We start from the raw sequence: 24,408 nt of genomic DNA, 5'->3' as shown, positions 1-24,408 counted from the left end.
CATAGGTAACCCAATTGTATTTTGTAGATGACAAAATGGCAGAGATGCTGAAGTAAATTCTTTCAAATCATGCGGCTGAAGTAGCACAGCCAAACTTTAAACCCAGGCCCTTTGATTCAAAAGCCTGTGTGCTTTCTCTTTGTATGTATCTCAAGACACCCTAAGCCTTCTCAATATAAAGCTAGGTTCTCAGAGGGGCAAGTTTAATGTCTTTGAATTTACTAAAAAGAAAAAATTAAAAATGAGGGAACACAGGTATTCCTCAAAAACAGTACCATCGTAAAGAAATGAAAGCAGCTTTAAAAGAATAAAGTCACAGGTTCTGTGAAGGTAAGACTTGAAATGTCTGACCTGCAAAAACAGTCATTAACACATGGCTAACATACTGGGCTGGGCTCCCCTGGTGGCTCAGCTGGTAAAGAATCCACCTGCAATGTGGAAGACCTGGGTTTGATCCCTGGGTTGAGAAGATCCCCTGGAGAAAGGAAAGGTCACCCACTCCAGTATTCTAGCCTGGAGAATTCCATGGACTATACAGTCCATGGAGTTGCAAAAAGTCAGACAGGACCGAGCGACTTTCACTTATTTGTTAACGTTCCTCTGTAAGCTCTTATGAATGCACTTTCAGGCTATCCCAGTACTACCATCTTCTTAACCGCCACAAACTCAGTGAACAGCAAAGAAAAAAGGCATTTTAACGATTGCTAGTTTGACAATCTATTTATACATCTTAATCTATACACAGAATAACCACATCTAATAGAGTCCCTTAGGCTGATAGGGACTCAATAAATATTTGTTCACTGTTATTTAGATAAATAACTTGCCCCAGATCATTCTATGTTACAGGAATTAATCCATACCCAAGGGGCATTACAGGCTAGATTCAGTTTTTCCAATAACTTCTAATCCACTGCTTTCCCAAACATTTTTTCATCCATATCAGTCTTGGAGGTTTCTCTATGTTTCATGACACAGTGCTGTGCCTAAGGGGAATTAAAACAGTAGGAATCTTATTACTGCATGTAGGTTGCAAGGCACAGGGTTTTTAAAAATTAGTAAATTAGGCCCTGCCCATTAGGGTCTCACAGTCGACTTGTGGAAAGAAACAGATAAATAAACACATGAAATACAATGTGATGACTGCTAATATATAAAAGAAACAGATAAATAAAAACATGCATACGGTGTGATGGCTGCTAATATATAAAGAGCTAATGGAACAGGAAAGAGAAGACACTAAACTCTTCAGAGATCAGGTGAGGCTCTCCTGATAAAAAGTGACAGGCAGGGTGCTCACCTGTAACATGGCAGGCAGGCCCAGGAAAGGAGCATGTTCAGGTATAGTAATGAAAACGAAATCACAATGGCCACAAAACCTAAAACCTGAAATGAGCCCAGTGATTGGAATTCTGGTTCATGGTAATTTTGTTGGGGGTGGTGGGGGGTAAGTCGGATTGTGGCATGGTTTGAAGTGCAGATCACGCAGGCCCATGTAAGTCTGGCCTAGCACTGAATAAAGGCGAGAGGACAGAAGCAATGAAATTCTCTACCAGAGATCCAGAGCTTTATTTTGAAATTGACAAAGATGATTACAAATCTATTTCTGACGTAGAGAGCTTAGAAAGTTAGAATGTAAACCTATTTTCCACGATTCTTGTTACTCAAATTGTACTAGCAAAGAAGACTTCTAGAGCACAGTATTAAATGACTGAGAACCAAAACTTAAAACTTGAGCAACCTAAGGTAATATGGCCTATGAGCATTTTACAGCTTTCCGGAATCGGCCAGGGCTGCATTCCTATAGACATTACCACTTAACATGGGATCGAGTATCAGTATTACTTTAAAAAGGCTGATGTATAAAACTCTAAATAACAGATGAACTGTGAAATTTTTCAATACACCAAGTGAATTTTTACTTTCAACAGAGCTCACTGCTGTATTCTTCTAAAGAGCATGCTGTCTAAGAATTTACATTATAAGATTTATTTAAAATGTATATTACATTATATAAAAAGGGAATATTTATAGATCTACGTACCATCAATCCACTTAATAAGTAAAGGAGAATATAAGTTCCACAGAAGAGATGTGGACAGGGATGGAAGACAGTGGTGGACGACATGCTACACAACAGATTAAAGACCTATCACAACTTTTAATTTTCCAGCAGCAGAATAAAACCTGAGATCACCTCTCACTGTGTTGGGAACAACAGAAAGTCAAATTGGGTCATAATGCCTCTCAACTCTTATTCCTGGTTCCCACTGTCTATGCCATCTCTAGTAAAGAAAAAATCAGGTCTGGCAAAGTATGGGAAATAAATAAAGGTGGAAATTCGGACTTGAGATGGACCTTAAAAGACAGATCAGATTTTACTGAGTAAATACAAACTGGATTTGAAAGGGAGAAAAGGACTCAGCACATTCAAAGGCATACAGATGGCAAGTAGAGAATTTAAAGCATAGTGAGTAGTTGAGGGAATGGAATGGGAGGAAGGATAAGGAGAAAAATAACAGCTGGCAGAGTAGACAAGTGGCACCAGGAAGAAGTCTTGAAAAGGAAAGTAGCATATTTGGAATCACATTTCAGGACTACTCGACACAGTCTAAAAAAGCCAGAGATGGGAAATTTATTTAGTAGCAAATCAGACATAATTCCAACATGAAGAAGGAAAAGACTTGAGTTAATTGAGGCAGTGGGAAGGAAAAGAAATAAATTATAGACACATTGTAACATAAGAGAATCTTTTACATGTATATCACACTGCACAAAATACTTATGCATAGAGTATTTATTTTAAGCGTAAAATAAAATTACTTATTTGATTCTCACAGTAATTCTGTAAATTAAGTAGGATATAAAATGCTGCCCCTATTTTATCAGTAAAGAATCAGTGCCTGAGATAAACTGCAACTTGCCCAATGTTACTGATCCGCTGGTCAATGGCAAGGGTTTTATATTAGAGCTCTGTGTGTGTTAATCTGATACCCTTCAAATATGCAACATGCGAAGAGATCAGAGATAAGGAAGGGTAAACTGTGCTCCTTCCTTTGATAGCTCAAACATACTGTGTTCAAATATTTAATAAAAACACTTGAAAAGATGGGTAAACATAACATTAATGGTAAGACATGCCCTGCTTTCAGAAACATTTAAATATGAAAAACATGAATTTTTACTTTCAAGAAAAGATGATGTTTAGTACTTTGCACCAGACACGGCCAGGGGCTATGGATATGGTGGAGGCTGACGGGGCTGGCTGTGTTGATGAGATGTGTATGATCACCAGTTGGAAGAAATCTCCTTTTTGCCTCCCCATTCCAAGTCACCACCAAGTTTTAGCAAAGAAAACCTACAGTAACTGTCTGATCTGCTACATGTTCCTAGAAGTTGGCTGTGGTGGAAAGGAGGCAATGCCTAGGGTATCTGGCTTTTGAAATAATTTCAAATATCAATAATTATCCCTCAACTTCCCTAACATGGGGGTAAAATAAAATACCGCTGGTTAAAAGTTGTCAATGTTCACTCGCCTGTAAACAAGAAGGACCTTTCGGTTTTACATAGTAACAGTAGCACCAAGACACCTTTGATGACTTTTGCCCTGTCTATTAAAACAGCCGTTTTGAAGAGAAGCTAAAACATTTAAGATGCAAGGTAAAACAATGCTGGCTGACACATAAACCAATAACTCTGTCTGGAGCTTAGAGAAGCATGTTTATGAGGTCTGAAAATCATGGCCCAATGGAACCTTGTTTTTTTTGTTTTTGTTTTTGTTTTTGCTTTTTCATTTCTAAAATCAAAGGTTCTTAATGATACAAAACAATCGCAATACCATGCAGTCAGAATGCAACCAGTTTTATTACTTTTTATAACACAATCAAACCTCCAAATCAATGCCATTCACAATACCATTATTCCTGAACCATGAAGACATATTTAAGTTCATTATTACTTTTAAAGATGCCCCAAATGATCTAACTCTATCTTCAAATGAAGACTCGATAAAATAAAAAAATTAATTTCCCTTTCCACTCCACAAGTCAGAAATGGATACGCTGCTTCCCGCTGTTAATGAGGTGATAGAAACACTACTGCTGTCGTACTAATGCACTCATTTAATGATTTTTCTCCCCTTGGTAATTAGTATAATAACAGTAACTCATTCCAAACTTCAGCATTTTAACACTGGCATATTATTTCCATTTCCATATTTAGTTTGCTTACCTCTTGGACAAATTTAAGTGAATGAAAATCAGCTAGATTACAGGTGGTAAAAAGCCCAAAAGAAACACCATATGGAGATTCCATATGCTTTGGCACTATATCAGCATGTGACAGAATCCTGGAATGCAACCTCAGAATAACTGACACCCCCCCATATCAGCTCTCTGCACTGGTGCTCTAGAACATTCACATTTAAACCTTGTGCTCACATAGTCGACACTCAACGGCTGAATACGGTAAATCAAAAAGCACAGCAGTTACTTTTCTCCTTCCAAAGAAGTACACGGAGCAATTTCAAAACAACTAAAATTATAGAAACATTATCTCCCTATATGCTCTAGACCAGAAAATTACAAGATGAAAAGTCTGCAAAACAGAGACATTCCTCACACAGCAAAAGTCTTTTATAACCTATACACTTAGGAATAGACTGATGAGTTAGGAGCCATGCTTTGCATCACACTATTCATTATAAAATAATCAGGAACCACCTCTGTGAATAGGGTAATGTATCGGTCATGGTTTAACTAAAGAATGAACTAGTAGGAGATACAGATTAAGAGATAGCAAAGAATTGGGAAACAACTGTTGTTGTCGTTGTTCAGCCGCTCAATCATGTCCAACTCTTTGCAACCTCTGAACTGCAGCATGCCAGGCTTCCCTATCCTTCACCATCTCTCAGAGCTTGCTCAACTCATGCTCATTGAGTTGGTGATGCCATCCAACCATCTCATCCTCTGTCGTCCCCTTCTCCTCCCGTCTTCAATCTTTCCCAGCATCAGGGTCTTTTCCAAGGAGTCAGTTCTTTGCATCAGGTGGCCAAAGTACTGGAGCTTCAGCATCAGTCCTTCCAATGAATATTCAGGACTGATTTCCTTTAGGATGAACTGGCTCGATCTCCTTGATGTCCAAGGGGCTCTCAAGAGTTTTCCCCAACACCACAGTTCAAAAGCATCAGTTTTGGGGGACTCAGCTCTTTTTATGGCCCAACTCTCACATCCATACATGACTAGTGGAAAAACCATAGCTTTGACTAGACAGAGCTTTGTCAGTAATGTCTCTGCTTTTTAATATGCTGTCTAGGTTGGTCATAGCTTTCCTTCCAAGGAGCAAGCATCTTTTAATTTCATGGCTGCAGTCACCATCTGCAGTGATTTTGGAGCCCAAGAAAATAATGTCTGTCACTGTTTCCATTGTTTCCACCATCTATTTGCCATGAAGTGATGGGGCTGGGGGCCATAATCTTAGTTTTTTGAATGTTGAGTTTAAGCCAGTTTTTTCACTTTCCTCTTTCTCCTTCATCAAGAGAGTCTTTAGTTCCTCTTCGCTTTCTCCCATCTGCCTATCTGAGGTTATTGATATTTTTTCCAGGCAATCCTGATTCCAGCTTTGCTTCATCCAGTCTGGCATTTTGTACAATGTACTCTGCATGTAACTTAAATAAGCAGGGTGACAACAGACAGCCTTGACATACTCCCTTCCCAATTTGTAGACCAATCCGTTGTTCCATGTCCCATTCTAACTGCTGCTTCCTGACCTGCACACAGGTTTCTTAGCAGGCAGGTGAGATGGTCTGGGCATTAGCGAGGGAAGTCTTAAATCAACAGGGCAGGCACTAACCCTCAGTTGGGAGGTGAAGCTGTCACAAAATTTCTCCTTCTGGGAAGCTTACAGCTCTGCTTTCAGACCTTTTGCTAGCAGAATCAGGCCATCCAGGTTACCCAGGATAATTTCCCATACCAAGTCACCTGGTTATGGGCTTTAATCCTATCTACAAAAGATCTTTACAGCAGCAATTCCCAAACTTTGTGGCACAGGGACCAGTCCCGTGGAAGACAATTTTTCCAGAGGATGGGGGAGGGAGGGGAGATGCTTCCAGGATGATTGTCATAAGGACTGCATAACCTCCATCCCTCCCATGCACACAGTTCACTGGAAGGTTCTCACTCCTATGAGAATCTGAAGTCACCGCTGCTCTGCGAGGAGGTGGAGCTCAGGCAGTAATGCAAGCGATGGGGACCAGCTGTAAATACAGATGAAGCTTCGCCAGCTTGCCCGCTGCTCACTACCTATTGTGAGGACTGGTTTCTTAATAGGCCATGGGCCAATACCAGTCTGTGGCCTACGGGCTGGGGACTCCTGCTTTACAGCAACACCTAGATTCATGTTCTACTGAACTAACTAAACATCGCAGCCTAGCTAAAACTGACACATCAGAAAGAGAATCACAGGTAATAATGAGGAATCTGGCACCGTGCCCTCATTTGCGGGGTTAGGCAACAGTAGACCCCACTCCTGAAGTTGTATCTCAGCTAAGTTTGGGTGCTTCTGCTTTCTGTAATTCATACAAATGGGTGATACAATACAGAAAAACCTAAACTAATGATTCTGCTGGAGGTAATAAAAAACAGGAAGGCCATTCCTCTTATACCTGAAAGGTGCCTGGTACTTAACACAACTGAACACAGTACATTCTGCTTTGAAACAGGTCAGGCCTACAGTTAAAGATTCGTTTTTAGGGAGCACCTATTATGGGTCTGTAATCCTGTGTGATGCTGGGGTCACAGTTATCAGGTACTGCCTTTGGAAAGCTTATTTGGCAAATATGATCCTAATAAAAAGCAAAGTGGACAAATTTAGCTTTAAAATAGCACCAACGAAGAACACTTAAAAGTCAATATGAATCAATAGAGGAACTAGCTCTAAAATGTATCTAGAGTAATATTAGATTAAATTAGCAGATATATAGTATCAAGAATAAGAAAAATACATCATCCAATTCTCCTCTGGATAGGGAAAATCTTATCTGGAAAAAAAGTTTCTTTTTTTTTTTTTTTTTAAGAGAGATCTGAACCAACAGAAATAGGCAAGAACATCAAAAAGAAGCCAAGGGAACTGGAAACACAAATATAAACTGGAAACTGAGGGCTTTCACTTGAAAAAGAAGAGGACTGCTAGGAACATGATGGCCACCCTCAAGTAGAGAGGGACTGGGATCAGACACTCTCTGAGGCTAGACAGGGTCAAAGTAGAACCAGCATGTGTAAGCAATAGAGACAGACTGGAAAACTTGAAGAAATAACGCAGAGAGAACAAGTCTTAGAAGAGCAGTGAAACTAGATGACTGTTAAGACCCTTCAATATTTACTGAAAATAGTTCAAGGCAGTAATGAAAAACATCTGAAGTGGGGAACCTACAGCAAATATGGAAAGGAAGATTAAAAAAAAAATTACTTGAATGTAAAATCTATATGATTCTACGACCATGAGAATCTGAACAAAAAAGAGAAAGGGAAGGTAAATCAAGTTATCATATTTAAAAGGAAAAATGAAAGAACCTGATATGAATTAAATGGCTACTTGGTATCAAGTGCTGTCCAATTTACACACATTTAATGTTCAGAATGACCCACTGAAGTGGGTATTACTATAACTTCATCTTTAGAAGAGAGGAAACTGAGGCGCAGAGAAGTTCAACCACTAGCTGAACATCTAGACACTGGAGGAGCTCAGATTCTTACTTGAATTTAACTACATGTCCACTGAACACCAATCTGATTCCCAGAGGGAGAATTTAGTTATCTGGAAAATTAACTTTTGAGAGATACTTCATTTCTTAATGACACTAACAAATGAGGCATTACTGTAGTGTTTTCTCCATAAAGCAGGAGTCCTGACCTAAAGTGTAAAAGTGGGGGGTGGGGGTGGGGGGGTGAATCTCTCATTTCTGTATCTGGCAGAGAAATCACTGTAACATAGTTAAAAACCAAATTGTTTAACTAGGCTTTTGTTTCCCTGGCAACTTTTCAAACATCAACATACATACAGATCCCCTGACTTTTAAAAGCACAAACTGAAGGAGAATTTAAAAAGAAATCATACTAAAAGAGTTATCTTCCTACTCACTCAAATCTTATCTTATTTGATGTATGAGATACAAAACTGAAACATGCTGACCAGGAGAGAGAAGGACAGAAATCTACAAATGGAAGATAACAAGGTCTTTCCCACAGCCAATCAGCCCAGCACACCAATATCCTGATAGAACACAAAAGGTGACTTCTTTAATTCCCTTGATTTGGTTAGACCTCATCTTTGACAAAATACCATCTAACAAACTTATTTGCATGGTCTTGGAGATCAAGAACAGAAGAACAGGAAAAAAAAAAAAAACAACAGTGTAGAGATTCTAAAATTTCAGCTAAAATGTAGAAGAAAAAGGAATTAGACACTGTGAGGTGACCTAATTTAATTTGTTAAAGGGGTTGATAAAAATGGGTTCTAAAGTCCTTGATCCTGACGGACAAAGAAAAGACAGTTTCAAGACAAAGACTGAACCACATAAAAAAATAAAGTAAATCAGTGTCCTACCAGGAAAACAAATGAATGGTGGAAGTTACTATAAAAATCACTTTACCAGCAGGAATTGTACTAGATTTGAATTTAACTTATCTCTAAATGATCAGGAGACTAGACGGAAGGCAGACAAAACAATGAAAACATTAGTAGTCCTAGACATGCTGTGTGATTATCAAGATTTTAAAATTTATTTTAGAGCTTAAAAAAAAAAATCAAAGCACAAATACCTGGTAAAAATTTATTTTAAGCATGTATTTTTCAGTCTATCTGGGTATATTTTTTAAGCATGGCTGCAGGCATAGATGATGAGGACTCTTTTGTTCTCTTCAGGAACTATGTGCTGAGTTCTTAACACTTTCATATTCCCAGAACACCATTATTTAGATGCTAAAATCCAAGCAAGAAAATTATGTGTATAATAATAATCAAATTGTAGCCCCTAGCCTTTACTATTTAACTTTGTTCAGAAAGGTATAATTCAAAATTTTCTAAGTAATGCTATTTCTTGGAGAAATAAGATAAACCTAATTTCATTTATAGGCTAACTAAAGACTGAGGGTCCATTTATCATTTTAAAAATGCTAGCCAGCAGATAAGATTAGTTTCTGTCATTCACAGCACTGTCAAGACGACTCAATATGATTGCAAAGTCGATTTTTATGGCCATATTTGAACAAATAATAAATGTTCCTATAGAAGCTTCAGTTTGAGGGTCTCAAGAATTTGACTGATACAGAGGATAAACGATAAGCACACTTCTAGCAGGAGGTTCATTTGATAATCTCATCCTACTCTTTTCTAAAGAAGATCTAGAAGAAGCCACTAAAATCATTAAAGCCTGGATAAAAGGAGTATAGAAATAAAGCTTAAAGGAAGTGAGATTATTGTGGCTGAAGAAAAGACAGCATAAGGATAATCTAATAATAGTTATTAAATATAGGAAAGTTTATTGTATAAAGGATAGGTGAAGCTGCTCAAGGGAGCAACTCAAGCAAAAATGGGAACAAAGAAATCACATAAAATGAAGAAAGGAACGTGCCCACAGTATAAGCATTAGATACTGAAAGTTATAAAAAATACTCCTCTGAAAAGGGATATTAGGGAACAGCAACGGAACAGTAGCTTGGATGGAGTCAACAGAATTAAATTCTATCTGGATATTCACCATGATCTACTGAGATGCTCCACAAAATAGTGAATTAAATGGAAATAATAAACTAAATAGAAACATAAAAATCCACTTTAGGGAAAAATCTTAGGCCACTGAGATTATGTCAGGATATACAATTTACATACAAAGTGGATTTTGGAAGAGTTACAAAAAATCTGATTGCCTTCTTAAGACATTACCAAAGGGACCTAAATATCGAAAACACAGACTACAAAGCCAAGCAAGAGCTGAAGGATGAATCTAAAAAGCCCACAACACTCAAGCTGCTATGTCTGTGGGCTAACTAAAAAGAAGGAAAATCTTCTTTTTATAACTTTGATCACATTATGGCTCTCAATTAGCATATTTCTATTTTAAACACAGACATTATTTTTAATCTCTAAATTTTAATTCTGAATCCATAAACAACAACAACAAACGATTCAAATTTTTCTGGATACAGACAAGAAAAAAAAAAAAAAGCTGGTACTGATAATCAGAATTTAATGGCATTCATTAAGTTTCAACCCATTTCAAATCATTTTGTGGACACTTTTACATGGGCATTCTCTCGATACCCTAAAATAAAAAAAAAAAAATAATAGCAGCAACAAGTGTTGCTGAGGATAGGAAGAAAAGGGAACCCTTGTGCACTGCTGGCAGGAATGTACATCTCTGCAGCCACTATCTAGAAAACCGAATGGAGGCTCCTCAGAAAATTAAAGCTAGAAATACCATATGATCCAACAATTCCTCTTCTGGGTATATATACATAGAAAATAAAAACAGGATGGCAAGGAGATAAACTGTGCTCCTCTATTCAAAGCAGCATTGCTCACAATATCCAAGGCAGGGCAACAATCTAAGCATCCTTCCGCAGATTAATGAATAAAAAAAGATTAATGGATAAGCAGACATGAAGGGTGTGTGTGTATGTACATGTGTGTGTACACATATACATAAACACACACATACACAGTGGAATATTAGTTGTGAGAAAGGAGGAAATCCTGCCATCTGCAACAACGTGAATAGATCCATGCTAAGTGAGATAAGTCACACAGAACACAGAATCTAACAAGGCCAAATTGGTAAAAACATGGAGTAGAATGGTGGTTACCAGAGGCTGGGGGTGGCGAATGTGGGGAGATGCAGTGCAAGGACCTAGCAAATAATAAGTCCCAGATTTATTTATCAGTAAGTCCCAGGGAAGCTATGGGGCTTCCCTCGTAGCTCAGTCAGTAAAGAATGTGCCTGCAACGCAGGATATCTGGGTTCAATTCCTGGGTCGGGAAGATCCCTGGAGAAGGAAACGGCAACCCACTCCAATATTCTTGCCTGGAGAATTCCCATGGACAGGGAGCCTAGTGGGCTACAGTCTATGGGGTCATAAGAGTCGGTCACGACTTAGGGACTACACCACCAAGCACCCAGATCTAATGCACAGCATAGTGATACTCAACAACACTGCATTATAAACTTGAAAATCACTGAGGGACCAGATTTTTAATTGTCCCCACTACAAAAAAGAAATGATAATTATGTGACGTGATAGAGATTTAAGCTAATGCTGTGTTGGTAATCATACTGAAAGACATTAACATATCAAACCAACACCTTAAACTTATAGTATTACATGTCAGTTATGTCTAAATACTAGAAAGGAAAAATATAAATAAATGTCTCCAAGCAACATATTATCTCAAAGTATTTTTAAAAATAAGTTTATAACTGAGGTCTCCAGCTAGCAGCCATACTTCTCCAGCCACAGTCAGGTCTTAAATGACAACTGTCCTGACCAGCATCTTAATTATAATGTCATGAGGAATCAAGAGTCAGAACCATCAACATAAGTGACTCCTTAATTCCTAACTCAGAGCAACAGTGAGGTAATAAATGTTTGTTGTTTTGAGCTCCCCTCCCCCAAAACACTTATAAAAGACACTTACACTGTGTACTAAAGGAAGAGACAGACTGATATGAGACTTTAACACTTTGGACTAAGTACATGACCACCCACAAGAGAACCCTGAGCCCAGTCTTCCTCACTGGTAACCCTTCACTCACATGATGCAGATATAAGGCCTGGACAAAACTTCTTTCCTCAAAACTGCTTTCAACACTGCTGAGAATTTTTTTTACCATATCAGACTGCTGAAGCACCCACCAAGTACAGGGCCAAGAAGACATAAAAGAATTATTCTTTAAAATACAAATATACTGGGACTTCCCTGGTGGTCCAGTGGTTAACAATCGCCTTCCAATGCAGGGACACAGGTTCAATCCCTGGTCTGAGAAAAAAGATACTAGATGCTGCAGGGCAACTAAGCCCGAGCACCACAACTACTGAGCCCGTTCACCACAACGCAAGATTCCACATGCTGCAACTAAGACCTGATTCAGCCTAAAACAAACAAACAAACATTTAAAAAACACACACACAAATACACTTGGGTGGATGATCCTTAGTTAAAAAATAATAATAATTTAAAAATATCAACACAACTTCTTATGGGGCATTATGCATCATAATTTGGGCTTCCCTCGTGGCTCAGCTGGTAAAGAATCCACCTACAATGCAGGAGACCTCAGTTCAATCCCTGGGTTGGGAAGATCCCCTAGAGAAGGGAAAGACTGCCCACTCCAGTATTCTGGCCTGGAGAATTCCATGGACTTTTGAGTCCATGGGTTGCAAAGAGCTGGACACGACTGAGGGACTTTCACATGCATCATTATTAGGAATTCCCAGGCAGCTCAGTGGCAAAGAACCCACCTGCCAGTGCAGGAAATGGAGGAGAGTGGGTTCAATCCCTGGGTCGGGATGATCCCCTGAAGAAAGGAATGGCTACCCACTGCCGTATTCTTGCCTGGAGAATCCCATGGACAGAGAAGCCTGGCGGGCTACAGTCCACAGCATCACAAACAGCCGGACACAACAGAAGTGACTTAGCATGCACGCACACATGCATCATTATTCTCAAGTGTTGATGGTCAATAGCTTTCAAAGTAACTAAAGAGATGCTAACCAGCAGTGTCCCAAAATGAAGCAGGTAACAGTGATGGTCTTTCAGACATGGAAAATTAATGCAAGTGCCATTTGGGCACAGATTCTTAGAAATGGCACATCTAACTTATGCTTTCTCTGTAGTGCACAAATTCTCAATTGTTTGAAAAAACAGGGAGAATAATTTCCAAAGGGGGGGGGAAAAACAGACTATAATCAGCTTAATTGGGGCTAATTATTTCTTGTAGATATAAATATCCAAAAGATGAACCATGATTTTCCTTACTGTTATCTTTACAATGGGAAAACTTTCATGTTATTGGAATTAAAAATAGAAATGTTAGTAATGTCAGAAAAAGAGCACATACTTTGTAGCTCAGATGGTAAAGAATCTGCCTGCAATTCAGGAGACCTGGATTGGATACCCGAGTCAGGAAGATCCCTTGGAGAAGGGAATGGCAACGCACTCCACTATTCTTGCCCAGAGAATCCCATGGACAGAGGAGCCTGACAGAGGACTCTCTGCAACCCCAGCCTACAGCCTGGAGTCGCAAAGAGTCAGAGACACAGCGAAGCAAAGAGCATTTCACTTCAATGTCAGAGAAAGGGTAATAGCTCGAGAGTAGTGCTTTGATTCATTATGTAAAACCACACACTTCAAGGGATTCCAAATTTCTAATCAATATTTTTTTAAGTTTTTTGACAAGAAGTAAATAAAGAATAAATAAACTGATTTCTGCAACAAGGCCTTTCTCTACTTTATCAGAAGAAGCCATTAGTTTTGCAAGTGAAACAGCCCAAGTCCATCAGGTCAATATATCATCCCATGACATGCAAACTGAAAACTGTTGGCAGGAATCTTGCAGAATAACACTCAAAGTTTTTGAATAAGGAAAAAAAATGGTAATTTACCCGAAAAAAAACACATATACTGATATACAATGAGCTGTGCACTAGTAAATAAAAGCATAGGTTTGGAAATTATGTTTGCAAATTTGGAAGTAAATAAAAAGGCAATTTAGCAATTGGTTATAAAAATGAAGCCAGGCATGGAAAACTTATTAATGTTCTTTTAATAGTTTTCTGAGGTAATAAGAACTGTGATGGGGTAATCAGCTGGAGTTTCCTTGGTTTTTAATATGTTTTCTTCTCCTGTGCACCCAGCACCATATGTTCCTAAAAAATTTCCATTAGTGGCTCATTGATAAATGGGACAGAAACAGTATTCTAAGGCTGGAGTTTGAAAGAAACAAGAAATCCAACCACAACATTTAGATGGTATGTGATTTACCACTGATTACATAATGACAAAAAGTGGCCATCAGGAATAAAATTGCAGCTCCTGTTAGCAATTGCATTAGTGAGACAGGTGCTCCATAAATGATAACAAGTAATGGTAACAGTAATAACAAAAAATGCCTTATGTTTATCTAATGCCTTCCTTCTAAAATACTGAAAACTACCGATGGAGAATGGCTCTCTGCTCCTCCCAGGTTTTCGGAGGTTGCTGGTACTTTTTTTTTTTTTTATCTCAATTATAGAGATATTTATCAAAGAATCATAAAACAAGAAGGGATTCTGAGAGATTATCTACAGCAAATCCACCACCTCTAAAGAGCTGAAGTGTCCATCGCAATGCCTCCTGAGAATTTTCTGGCAAAGAGTCCATAAACTTTCAGATCCAAAGACTCATAAACTTTACTGAATGATGAACTTTTTCCAGACAAACAACTGAAAATTCAGTTATATCCATGATGGGATCTAGGGAAAGTTTCCTTGCTTATGAAACTGTATGATAATGTCCTTTCCTATGTGGAAAACTGTTAGGTCAATAAAGGGAAAAATTCCCAGTTACTAAACTATCACAACCTACACAGATATTATGGTTAGCTTTTAGAGAGGACCTATGTCTAAGACAGGGCTTCCCAGGTGACTCAATGGTAAAGAACTGCTTGCAAAGCAGGAGTCATAGGTTCAATCCCTGGGTCGGGAACATCACCTGGAGGAGGGCACAGCAATCCATCCTGTATTCTTGCCTGGAGAATCCCATGGACAGAGGAACCTGGTCAGCTACCATCCATGGGGTCGCAAAGATTCGGATATGACTGAAGCGACCTAGCATGCAAGCGTGCATGTCTAAGACAAATGGCTTTTTTCTATTCTTGATTAACAGATACTAAGTATGATAGCCTGTCTTCAGTTAAGTCAGCAGAGAATAGAATGCAATTGATATTTGGAACTCTGGTAAGGATGATTTAAACTCATTTTAAAGTTCAGACATTGGCAGTTATGCAAAATGGAAAAATACAGCCCAGGAGGTGAGGTTAAGGACAAAATGAGATACAGGAGAGATGGCTATTTGCATCAGATACCAGCTGACAACAATAAAAGAAGAGACAATATCTTACTTAATCAAAGCATCACAGCGCTTGCAGCAGGCCAGGATGAAGAATGGTGTGATCCCCGTTTTCATGCCAGGTAGAAAACTGCCACTGCCTTCTGTTCTACTTCTTGTAAGATGATGGAGCGTGTATGTGCATAAATATGAGATGGTGTTTTGCGGAAGTGCTGGAGTAATACAAAGCCTTAACTGTACCCATGACATTCCTGAGTAAATATTCCTGGAGTAGAGGATGACAGAGCAGTATCAGTTTATATTAAAAATGAACTGGATAAAGAACACTAAAAGGAGAGAAAAACATACACAGGAGCAATTTCACTGAGACAAATGTGGTGATCTGGCTGTTTCCTGATACATACATCATGTATCCCTAATGAAAGTGTAAAATTCCTTGAGAGCACAGACACAGATTTTTAACAAGCAAATTCAATCATGGGGAAAAAACTAAGAGCGAAAGAGTTTAAGGAGGGGAAGGAGATATTTTCTATTCTATGGATGAGGAGAAAACCTTTCAACAGCAAAGAAAGCAACACAATTCTGCTCCAGCTAAACATTTTCAAAGAAATGAGGATTCTCCCATGAAGGCTGATCCATCCGTTATAAAAAAGCAGCAACAGGGAATTCTGAGAATTCACAATCTGTGGTAAGTCAAAGACTTCCCAAACTGTGCTTGTTTCCCAGCTCCTGTATTTACCACAGTGTAAAAGGAACTGGATTTGATTTTGGTCTGAATCTTAGGTCTGCTACTTATGACCTTGGACAAGCTACCCAACCCCTGAACCCAGTTGCTTCATCTATTAAAAGTACTCGTATGGCCAGTCAACCACAATAACGTATGTGGAAAAGCCAGGGCAAGTTCTTGTTGCTGCTGCTAAAGGCAACATTTATTGATAAAAGAAAACAAACTGAACCAAAAGATTGGGCTGCTGCGACCAACATGCCAAACTTTTTATAATCACATCTTCAAACAGTTCACAGCTATACCTGAGGACTGACGTCTCTTAAGTATGGACTGAATTTCCACACACATTTTGATTAAAACAGCTGAAGAGTTGTATAGCAACATTATTTTGGTTGAAAACAGTACTAATATCCACATGTGGAATTACTTTCATAGGAACAGGGAGGAAAACAATCCAACATGGCATTCTATCAGACCTGCTAAGCATGCATCCAAAGATCAGGGTCGCTGATTCATTAGGCAACAAAGAATCTGACAAGTAGGGACGCTTTTTTCTTAGTAAGAAAATGATCAACAAGGAACACAGGTGGTATTCTCTCTATTGCACAGGTAAGTGTTACTTGTTCAGTCATGTCCAACTCTTTGCGACCCCAGGGACTGTAGCCTGTCAGGCTCCTCTGTCCATGGAATTCTCCAGACAGGAATACTAGGTGGGTTGCCATTCCCTTCTCCAGGGGATCTTCCCAACCCAGGGTTCGAACATAGCCTCCCGCATGCAGGCATATTCTTTACCATCTGAGCCACGAGAGAACCCATGGTCATAGATAATGCAGACTCAAAAAGATAAAGTACAATATGTGAAGAAGGACATGTCCTGCTTTGCCTCTGTCTGCTGCTGCTAAGTCACTTCAGTCGTGTCCGACTCTGTGCGACCCCATCGACAGCAGCCCATCAGGCTCCCCTGTCCCTGGGATTCTCCAGGCAAGAACACTGGAGTGGGTTGCCATTTCCTTCTCCAATGCATGAAAGTGAAAAAGTGAAAGGGAAGTCGCTCAGTCGTGTCCGACTCTTTGCGACCCCATGGACTGCAGCCCTCCAGGCTCCTCCGTCCATGGGATTTTCCAGGCATGAGTACTGGAGTGGAGTGCCATTGCCTTCTCCTGCCTCTGCCTACTTCCTACCAAATAATAAGTAGATGTGGTGGCAGGTACCCATATTGGACAAACAGGAGACGGTAGGAACAGGGTGCACACACAGGATGAAACTTTGAGAAGAAAAAGCCTGGTTCCTAGAGGTCACCATGCCAGGACCCGACTGCTTAGACTCTGACATGTTGTTGCTGTTCATTCACCCAGCTGTGTCTGACTCTTTGCAACACCATGGGCTTCCCTGTCCCTCACCATCTCTCAGAGTTTGCCCAAGTTCATGTTCATTCCATCAGTGATGCCATCCAGCCATCTCATCCTCTGATGCCCTCTTCCCTTCTGCCCTCTTTCCCAGGATGAGGAACTTTTCCAAAGAGTCATCTGTTCACATCAGATGACCAAAATATTGGAGCTTCAGCATCAGTCCTTCCAGTGAATATTCAGGGTTGATCTCCCTTAAGATCGACTGGTTTGATTTCCTTCCTGTCCAAGGGGCTTTCAGGAGTCTTCTCCTGACAAACCTAGACAGTGTGTTGAAAAGCAGAGGCAACACCCTGTCAAGAAAGGTCCATATAGTCAAGGCTATAACCTCCCCAGTGGTCACATATGGTTGTGAGAGCTGGATGGTAAAGACTTTGACAGGAATGAGAAATAAAATTCTATCTTGTTTACACCACTGTTAGGTTGAGTGTCTGTTATTTATAACCAAACCTACTCCTATGGCCAAGATAAAGATGTTTGGCAGGAAATCTGTCAACTTGATAAGGGAAGTTTTAAAATGGATTGACAGAAAAAAAAGAAGTAAGCTCAGATAAAATAGTTAAGAAACGTGGGAGACAATGGGTGGCTGGAAAGTAGCATGATGAAGTCATACTTTGCTCAAATGTTAATAAACAAACTGATTAGAAACAATACTGATGACCCTATGTAAGCTAATGACCAGAGCAATCTTCCAAGTGGGTAAGTGCAACCTCCTGAGAATCACTAAGACTTTGGAGTTGTAAACAGAGAGAGAAACACAAAGAGAGGGAGATGGGGAGAGAGAGGGTAATTGAGGAAGAAGGGGAGAAAGGGAGAGAAATACCCAGTAAAAAGTACTGCATATTAAAAGAAAATTATAATTTATTTAACACTCACTCTGAGTAAGGGACACTCACTCTCTTCAGTTACCCTAGAGAATCTTCACAATAAACCAACCAATCCCTCTTATTAGAGATCAAGACAATGTGGCTGTGCTGTGCTGAGCTGCTCAGTCATCTCCTATTCTTTGTAACCTCGTGGACTGTAGCCTGCCAGGCTCCTCTGTCCATGGGTATTCTTCAGGCAAGAAGTCTGGAGTGAGTGCCCATGCCCTCCTCCAGGGGATCTTCCCAGCCCAGGGATCAAACCCAGGTCTCCTGCATTGCAGGTGGATTCTTTACCATCTGAGCCACCAGGGAAACCCAAGACTACTGGAGTGGGAAGCCTAACCCTTCTCCAGGGGATCTTCCCAACCCAGGAATTAAACCGGGGTCTCCTGAATTGCAGGTGGATTCTTTACTAGCTGAGCTACCAGGGAAGTCCCACAGCATGGCTGGAAAAAAAGTAACTCAAAAAGCTAGTAAGTAGAGAAGCAAGAATCCCGATTCAGGGATCTCTCTCTCAAAGGCACACAGCTTTCCATTCCATGCTGTTGCCTCAAAGTTAAGTTTCTGAACAAAGCTAACTGGACTCAGAATAGAAGCAAAGTAAAACACGCAATTTGGTATAAAAGACGGGAAAAATATATGTGATAGCACCCTATTAATCTGAGCCACTGGAAAAGAAAGATACTGTGTTAGTAACAGAAATTCTGGAAGAAAATGAGTATGTTCACTCAGAGTTTGTAACAGCAACAAAACATGCTGGAAATACTTAAACATGCACTAACTTCTAACTAATCTTAGCAGACAGTAACAGCGTGCTTAGAAGATACATATTTACTACTCCAGAACTAGTTTCTATAAAAGAAAATAAAAATCTACCAGAAGGTAAAAATATGTTTTTATTCAGATAAAAGAACTGATAGTACTTTACAACTATGGATTACACTGGCTTCCATAAAATATCGATAGTGCCAGAGTCCTCACCCCCATGCTGTCAGGAGTGTGCATGCAAATCCTACAATCCTCTGAGAGAATGGTGGTGTAAGTCCTCGTGTCATCCTTGCTCGCTACCATGTTTCTAACGTTAATGCTCACCCTGGGTGAAGTGAGGATTCACAATGTCTGAGGTCACTCACATAGGACTGTAAGCACAAGATATGAGGAATTTTTCTTAAATGCAACCCGTAAACCATCATTTGGGATAATATCAGTTCTAAACATGAAAGCCTACCCCATCGACCTCGTAGTTTTCCATTTTCTGTCCCCAAAGATTGTACATTTTCAATCAAGCAGTTCTTCGACTGGATACGAATGACTCAATGAGACCAAAGGTAAATATGCTGTTTCTACTGACTTGAAATCACAAGAGAAGCCATGCTCGAAGTCTATTCATTTCCTTCCTTTGTTTGATTCAGACTGACTGACTCTGAACACTAATGGAACACGACTTCTGTGTGTGTATGCCAGTGTATATACATGTTAATGTAATTCAATACTACGAGGTTGAGCTGCAGAGAAAACATTTCTCAGCCCTTGATTAAGGCCGGCATTAAACCATCAGACCCCATCACAAGCCTTGCTGATGAGTAGCTATTTGGACACACACAGAGCTGTGATTTCCATCCACTTTACTAATCAGCAAGTTCAGATTTGCTGCTAATGTGACACTGATGAACAGGAATGATGCTAATGTGACAGTGATGAACAGAAATGACAGCTCAGGATGATTAAAATTAGCTAAGGCTCTGCAACCCAGGACGAAACAGAGGGGCTCTGAAAATGACCACAGCCAAACATGCATCTGTCACACAGAAAGGAAACACCAAAAACATATGTTTTCTGATTATACATAAATTTGAACAAACACACACTGCCAGGGTGACACTGTTTAAAATGTAGGTGGTCAGTAATATTCAAGTCCCACAGTAAATCAAAAAATGACCAAAAAAAAAAAAAAAACCATGAATATAATGAACAAAAGTGCTGAGAAAAACAAAAACGTCAAAAGGTAGAGAGTATGGTTTGACTGTGAAAATACAGGGTATACTAGAAACACAAGCCATGTGCTTACTGGAGCTGAAATAAAATTCTCTGATCTGTGCTAAATGAGAATGCTTAGGGAAAGCATGTGGACTTCATGTACTCGTCACTCTCACGGACCTGGAGTTAGGTGTCACACACACAGACTTCAGGACAATGACATCACCTTCCTTTCCTGGCTTCCTTTTTCTTATCATCTACTACCCCGCCACCCAGGCCAAATCAGTATATATGGGAAAACTGAAGTAGACTGCTGGATTTTTAAAAGTCAAAATGTACTCCAGGCAAAAATAAACTAGTAAGGTATGTCCATTTTCCAGTATAGTCTTAATTTATCCACCAAAGTTTCTAGTAACATAGTACTGCTTCAGAAAAAATAAATAAATAAACAAGCAAAACGAGAAAATCTACAGAGAAATGGGAAGTCAGCTGTGGCACCACTACAGCTTTTTATGGCAAGGAACTGACCGTACTGTTCATGGGGTTCTCGCACCAAGAATGCTGGTGTGGTCTGCCATTCCATCCTCCAGTGAACAACATTTGGTCAGCTGATTCACTGGAAAAGACCCTCAATGCTGGGAAAGATTGAAGGCAAAAGGAAAAGGAGGTGGCAGAGGATGAGATGGTTAGGTAGCATCACTGACTCAATGAACATGCATTTGAGCAAACTCCAGGAGGTGGTGAAGGACAGGGATGCCTGATGAGCACATCCATGTGCATGGACCCATGCAGTCCATGGGGTCACAGAGCCAGACGTGACTTAGTGAATGAACAGCTGACTATAACAATCCACACTGCACAGGCTACCCCACAGATAGAGTACAATAGGATACGGATGTCTTTTTTTTCCCTTAAGTTCATTAATACATTCTGCCAGTGTTAAACTCTAAATAAAGTAACCAGATTCTCATTTTGATAGTATTGAATTAAATTCCTAAAAACGGATTTACTCAAAACATCACCTGCACCAATGAGTCATTCTCAAAGGGCTGGTATCCAGAAGCTACAATGCCCTTGCAGAGGCCCTCAATCTAGCACTGAAGATCAATAAGGATTTCAACATAAACATTCAGATATCTGAGGTTCTACAAAGAATAAATGAGAAAAGTAGATGCGAAAAACAGTCTCAGAATTCTAGCAAATGCTAGTAAACTTCAGGTTTTTTTATAATGTTAATAATGTTGTCACCTGAAATAGTCTACTGATACTACTAAATGGTTAAATGACTTTCGAAGATGCCAAAAATCAATAGATAAACCGGACACATCTTACAAGCGTTTCTGCAAAGAGGTAACAAAGCAGATCAAAGAATAAGATACACTGCTCAGAGCTTCTGTAATCAGATACCGAAAGTCAATCAACACAGGAAAATCTTCAATTACTGTCTTCCCAGTGGCAATCATTGACAGGGCTTGTTTCTGGGTCATACTTCATCCTTGTAATTTTTACCCTGAAACCTCCAAGAAGAGACTATTTTCAGGCAGAATCTCTCATTTTAACCTCTATCTATAGTTAGCATTACTCCCTTTTTAAGTAAACAGTCTTTTCTCACACATAATTGTCTAAATTATCCTTTATTAGAATTCCTTCTCAAAAGCAAATTTTCTAAAATTATCTGAATTACCTGCTTCAAATAAGTCAATTACAAACACCTCCAAACAAATTTATAGGGGAGTAAATAATTCATTTTTGTCATCCTGCTAAGATTCAAACTCAAACATGGTTTCCGCACCTAAGAACAGACAATGCTAATTTATGTCTTAGCAACACGAAAGTCCCATTTACTTCTAGAAGAAAAGGGTATCAAACACAGACAGGTTTTCCTGTAGGTCAAATGTTGTCTTGGAGTTTTGGGGCTTTGCTTCCTGGCGTTAACTTAAAACCAGAGCACCATGTGTGAAAAGCACTCAGGAAAACAACAACACGAAACTAAGCACCATTCTTAGTGTGACTGGCTTCCAGGCTCTCGTTTCCAGTGGGAGAAGGCAACTGATACTCACTTCCTAAGACCGTTTTCACTGCAGCGATTTATCCTACATCTTGTCATTTTGAATGTATCTCTCCTTTTATTTTTCTAAAATACTCAATTATGATGGGCCATATGTTAATGAGTACAGTTAAGAAGTCAACTTTAGACTAATAGAGAAAGAAAGAGTTCAGAGAACTCTTAGAAAGAACTGGGTTCCCCACAATGAGAAATAATAAACACTGGGGACTTGTAGGTCTCTATTGTTCAAAACAAATTTCTAAAAACTATTCAGTGGGAAAGCTTTTGTTTTTTATATATATAAAAAAATCTATTATTAAAGGTCGGATTCATTGAAAAGATGCAGTACAACTGAATTCTCAACTGCAACTCCAAGCAAGATCCATATCCTGAAGACAAGAACATTTTTTCACATGAAAATTTTTTTTTCATGTCTTTTTTGTTATTGAAGTAGACAGACCTGCTCGCAAGCCTAGCCTGGTCTCAACAGAAGTGCTAGTGCCACAAGCCTTGACAACAGTTTTCCTTGATTTTATTACAATGTTCATCTCCCCTCCAACTTTCACCTACTTGCAAAATTTAACAAAAAAATACAAATTCAGTTAACGGCTCTGTAGTTAGAATTCAAGTATACTATAAATCAAAAAGGCTAAACATGAAATGGTTTACCATATTAAAATTGATTAAAGATACACAGAAGACATTTTTAAAAGCCTAACTGAAGAAGCATAGATACCTCTGACATGGATGGTTAAGATTCCATAAAACGGGGTCCCATTTGTTTACTTTTGTTTTTATTTTCATTACTCTAAGGAGATGGATCAAGAAAAATCTTGCTGTGATTTATGCCTGTGTTTTCCTCCAAGTGTTTTATAGTATCTGGTCTTAACAATTAGGTTTTTAATCCATTTTGAATTCATTTTTGTGTGTGGTGTTAGATGATGTTCTAAACTTAGAAGCTTTTGCACAGCAAAGGAAACCATCAACAGAACAAAAGGAAAAGCCACAGAATGGGAGAAAATATTTGCAAATGAAGCAACTGAAAAGGGATGCATCTCCAAAATAAACAGCTCATGCAGTTCAATATCAAAAACCAAACAAACCCAATCAAAAATGGGCAGAAGATCTAAATAGACATTTTTTTCAAAGAACACATATAAAGGGCTAAGAGGCACATGAAAAGAAGTTTAACATCACTAATTATTCAGTTCAGTTCAGTCACTCAGTTGTATCCAACTCTTTGAGACCCCTAGACTGCAGCACACCAGGCCTCCCTGTCTACACCAACTCCCAGAGTTTACTCAAATTCATGTCCATTGAGTCAGTGATGCCATTCAACCATCTCATCTTCTGTCGTCCCCTTCTCCTACCGCCTTCAATCTTTCCCAGCATCAGGGTCTTTTCAAATGAGTCTGTTCTTCGCATCAGGTGGCCAAAGTACTGGAGTTTCAACTTCAGCATCAGTCCTTCCAATGAATATTCAGGACTGATTTCCATTAGGATGGACTGGTTGGATCTCCTTGCAATCCAAAGGACTCTCAAGAGTCTTCTCCAACACCACAGTTCAAAAGCATCAATTCTTCAGTGCTCAGCTTTCTTTATGGTCCAACGCTCACATCCAAACATGACTACTTTTTATTCCAATCCTAAAGAAACGCAATGCCAAAGAATGCTCAAGTAAGTAAGTAGTAAGTAAGTGAAGTCACTCAGTCATGTCCGACTCTTTGCGACCCCATGGACTGAAGCCTACCACACTCCTCCACCCATGGGATTTTCCAGGTAACAGTACTGGAGTGGGTTGCCATTTCTTCTCCAAGAGTGCTCAAACTACCACACTAATTATTAAAGAAATGCAAAACAAAAGTCCAATGAGGTATCACCTCACACTGATCAGAAAGGCTATCATGTAAAAATCTACAAACAATAAATGCCAAAGAGAGTGCGGAATAAAAGCAACCCTCCTACACTGTTGATAGGAATGTAAATTGGTAGAGCCACTATGGAGAACCACATGGAGAGTCCTGAAAATACTAAAATTAGAGGTACTATATTTTCTATCAAAATCACTCCTAGGCATATATGTGGAGAAAACCATACTTTGAAAGGATACACGCACCCCAGTGTTCACTGCAGCACTATTTACAACAGCCAGGATGTGGAAGCATCAATGGATGAACGGATAAAGAGAATATGGTACATACATACAATGAAATACCACTCACCCATAAAAAGGAATGAAATAATACCATGTGCAGCAACATGGATGGACCTAGAGACTGTCAGACT

At 39.3% G+C, this 24,408-nt stretch overlaps 1 protein-coding gene across 6 annotated transcripts in view; it reads right to left on the bottom strand.

Annotated features, from left to right (window-relative positions):
• Nucleotides 1–24,408, bottom strand: part of EXOC4 (exocyst complex component 4) — an 807,451-nt gene that overhangs the window by 517,274 nt on the left and 265,769 nt on the right. Inside the window, exon 10 of one of the 6 annotated variants that reach the window (XM_060414841.1) lies at nucleotides 1,035–23,768. The exons of the other annotated variants lie outside the window; for them this stretch is intronic. Within the exon in view, the coding sequence (XP_060270824.1) occupies nucleotides 23,758–23,768 (11 nt within the window). The 3' untranslated portion in view covers nucleotides 1,035–23,757. Of the gene's footprint in view, nucleotides 1–1,034; nucleotides 23,769–24,408 lie in introns of those variants that run through there. 6 annotated transcript variants of the gene reach the window in all.

This window comes from Ovis aries, chromosome 4 (genome assembly GCF_016772045.2).
Source record: "Ovis aries strain OAR_USU_Benz2616 breed Rambouillet chromosome 4, ARS-UI_Ramb_v3.0, whole genome shotgun sequence".
Lineage (NCBI taxonomy): Eukaryota > Metazoa > Chordata > Mammalia > Artiodactyla > Bovidae > Ovis > Ovis aries.
Note: the sequence above shows the minus strand (reverse complement) of the source record. Positions and strands in the feature narration are given on the sequence as shown.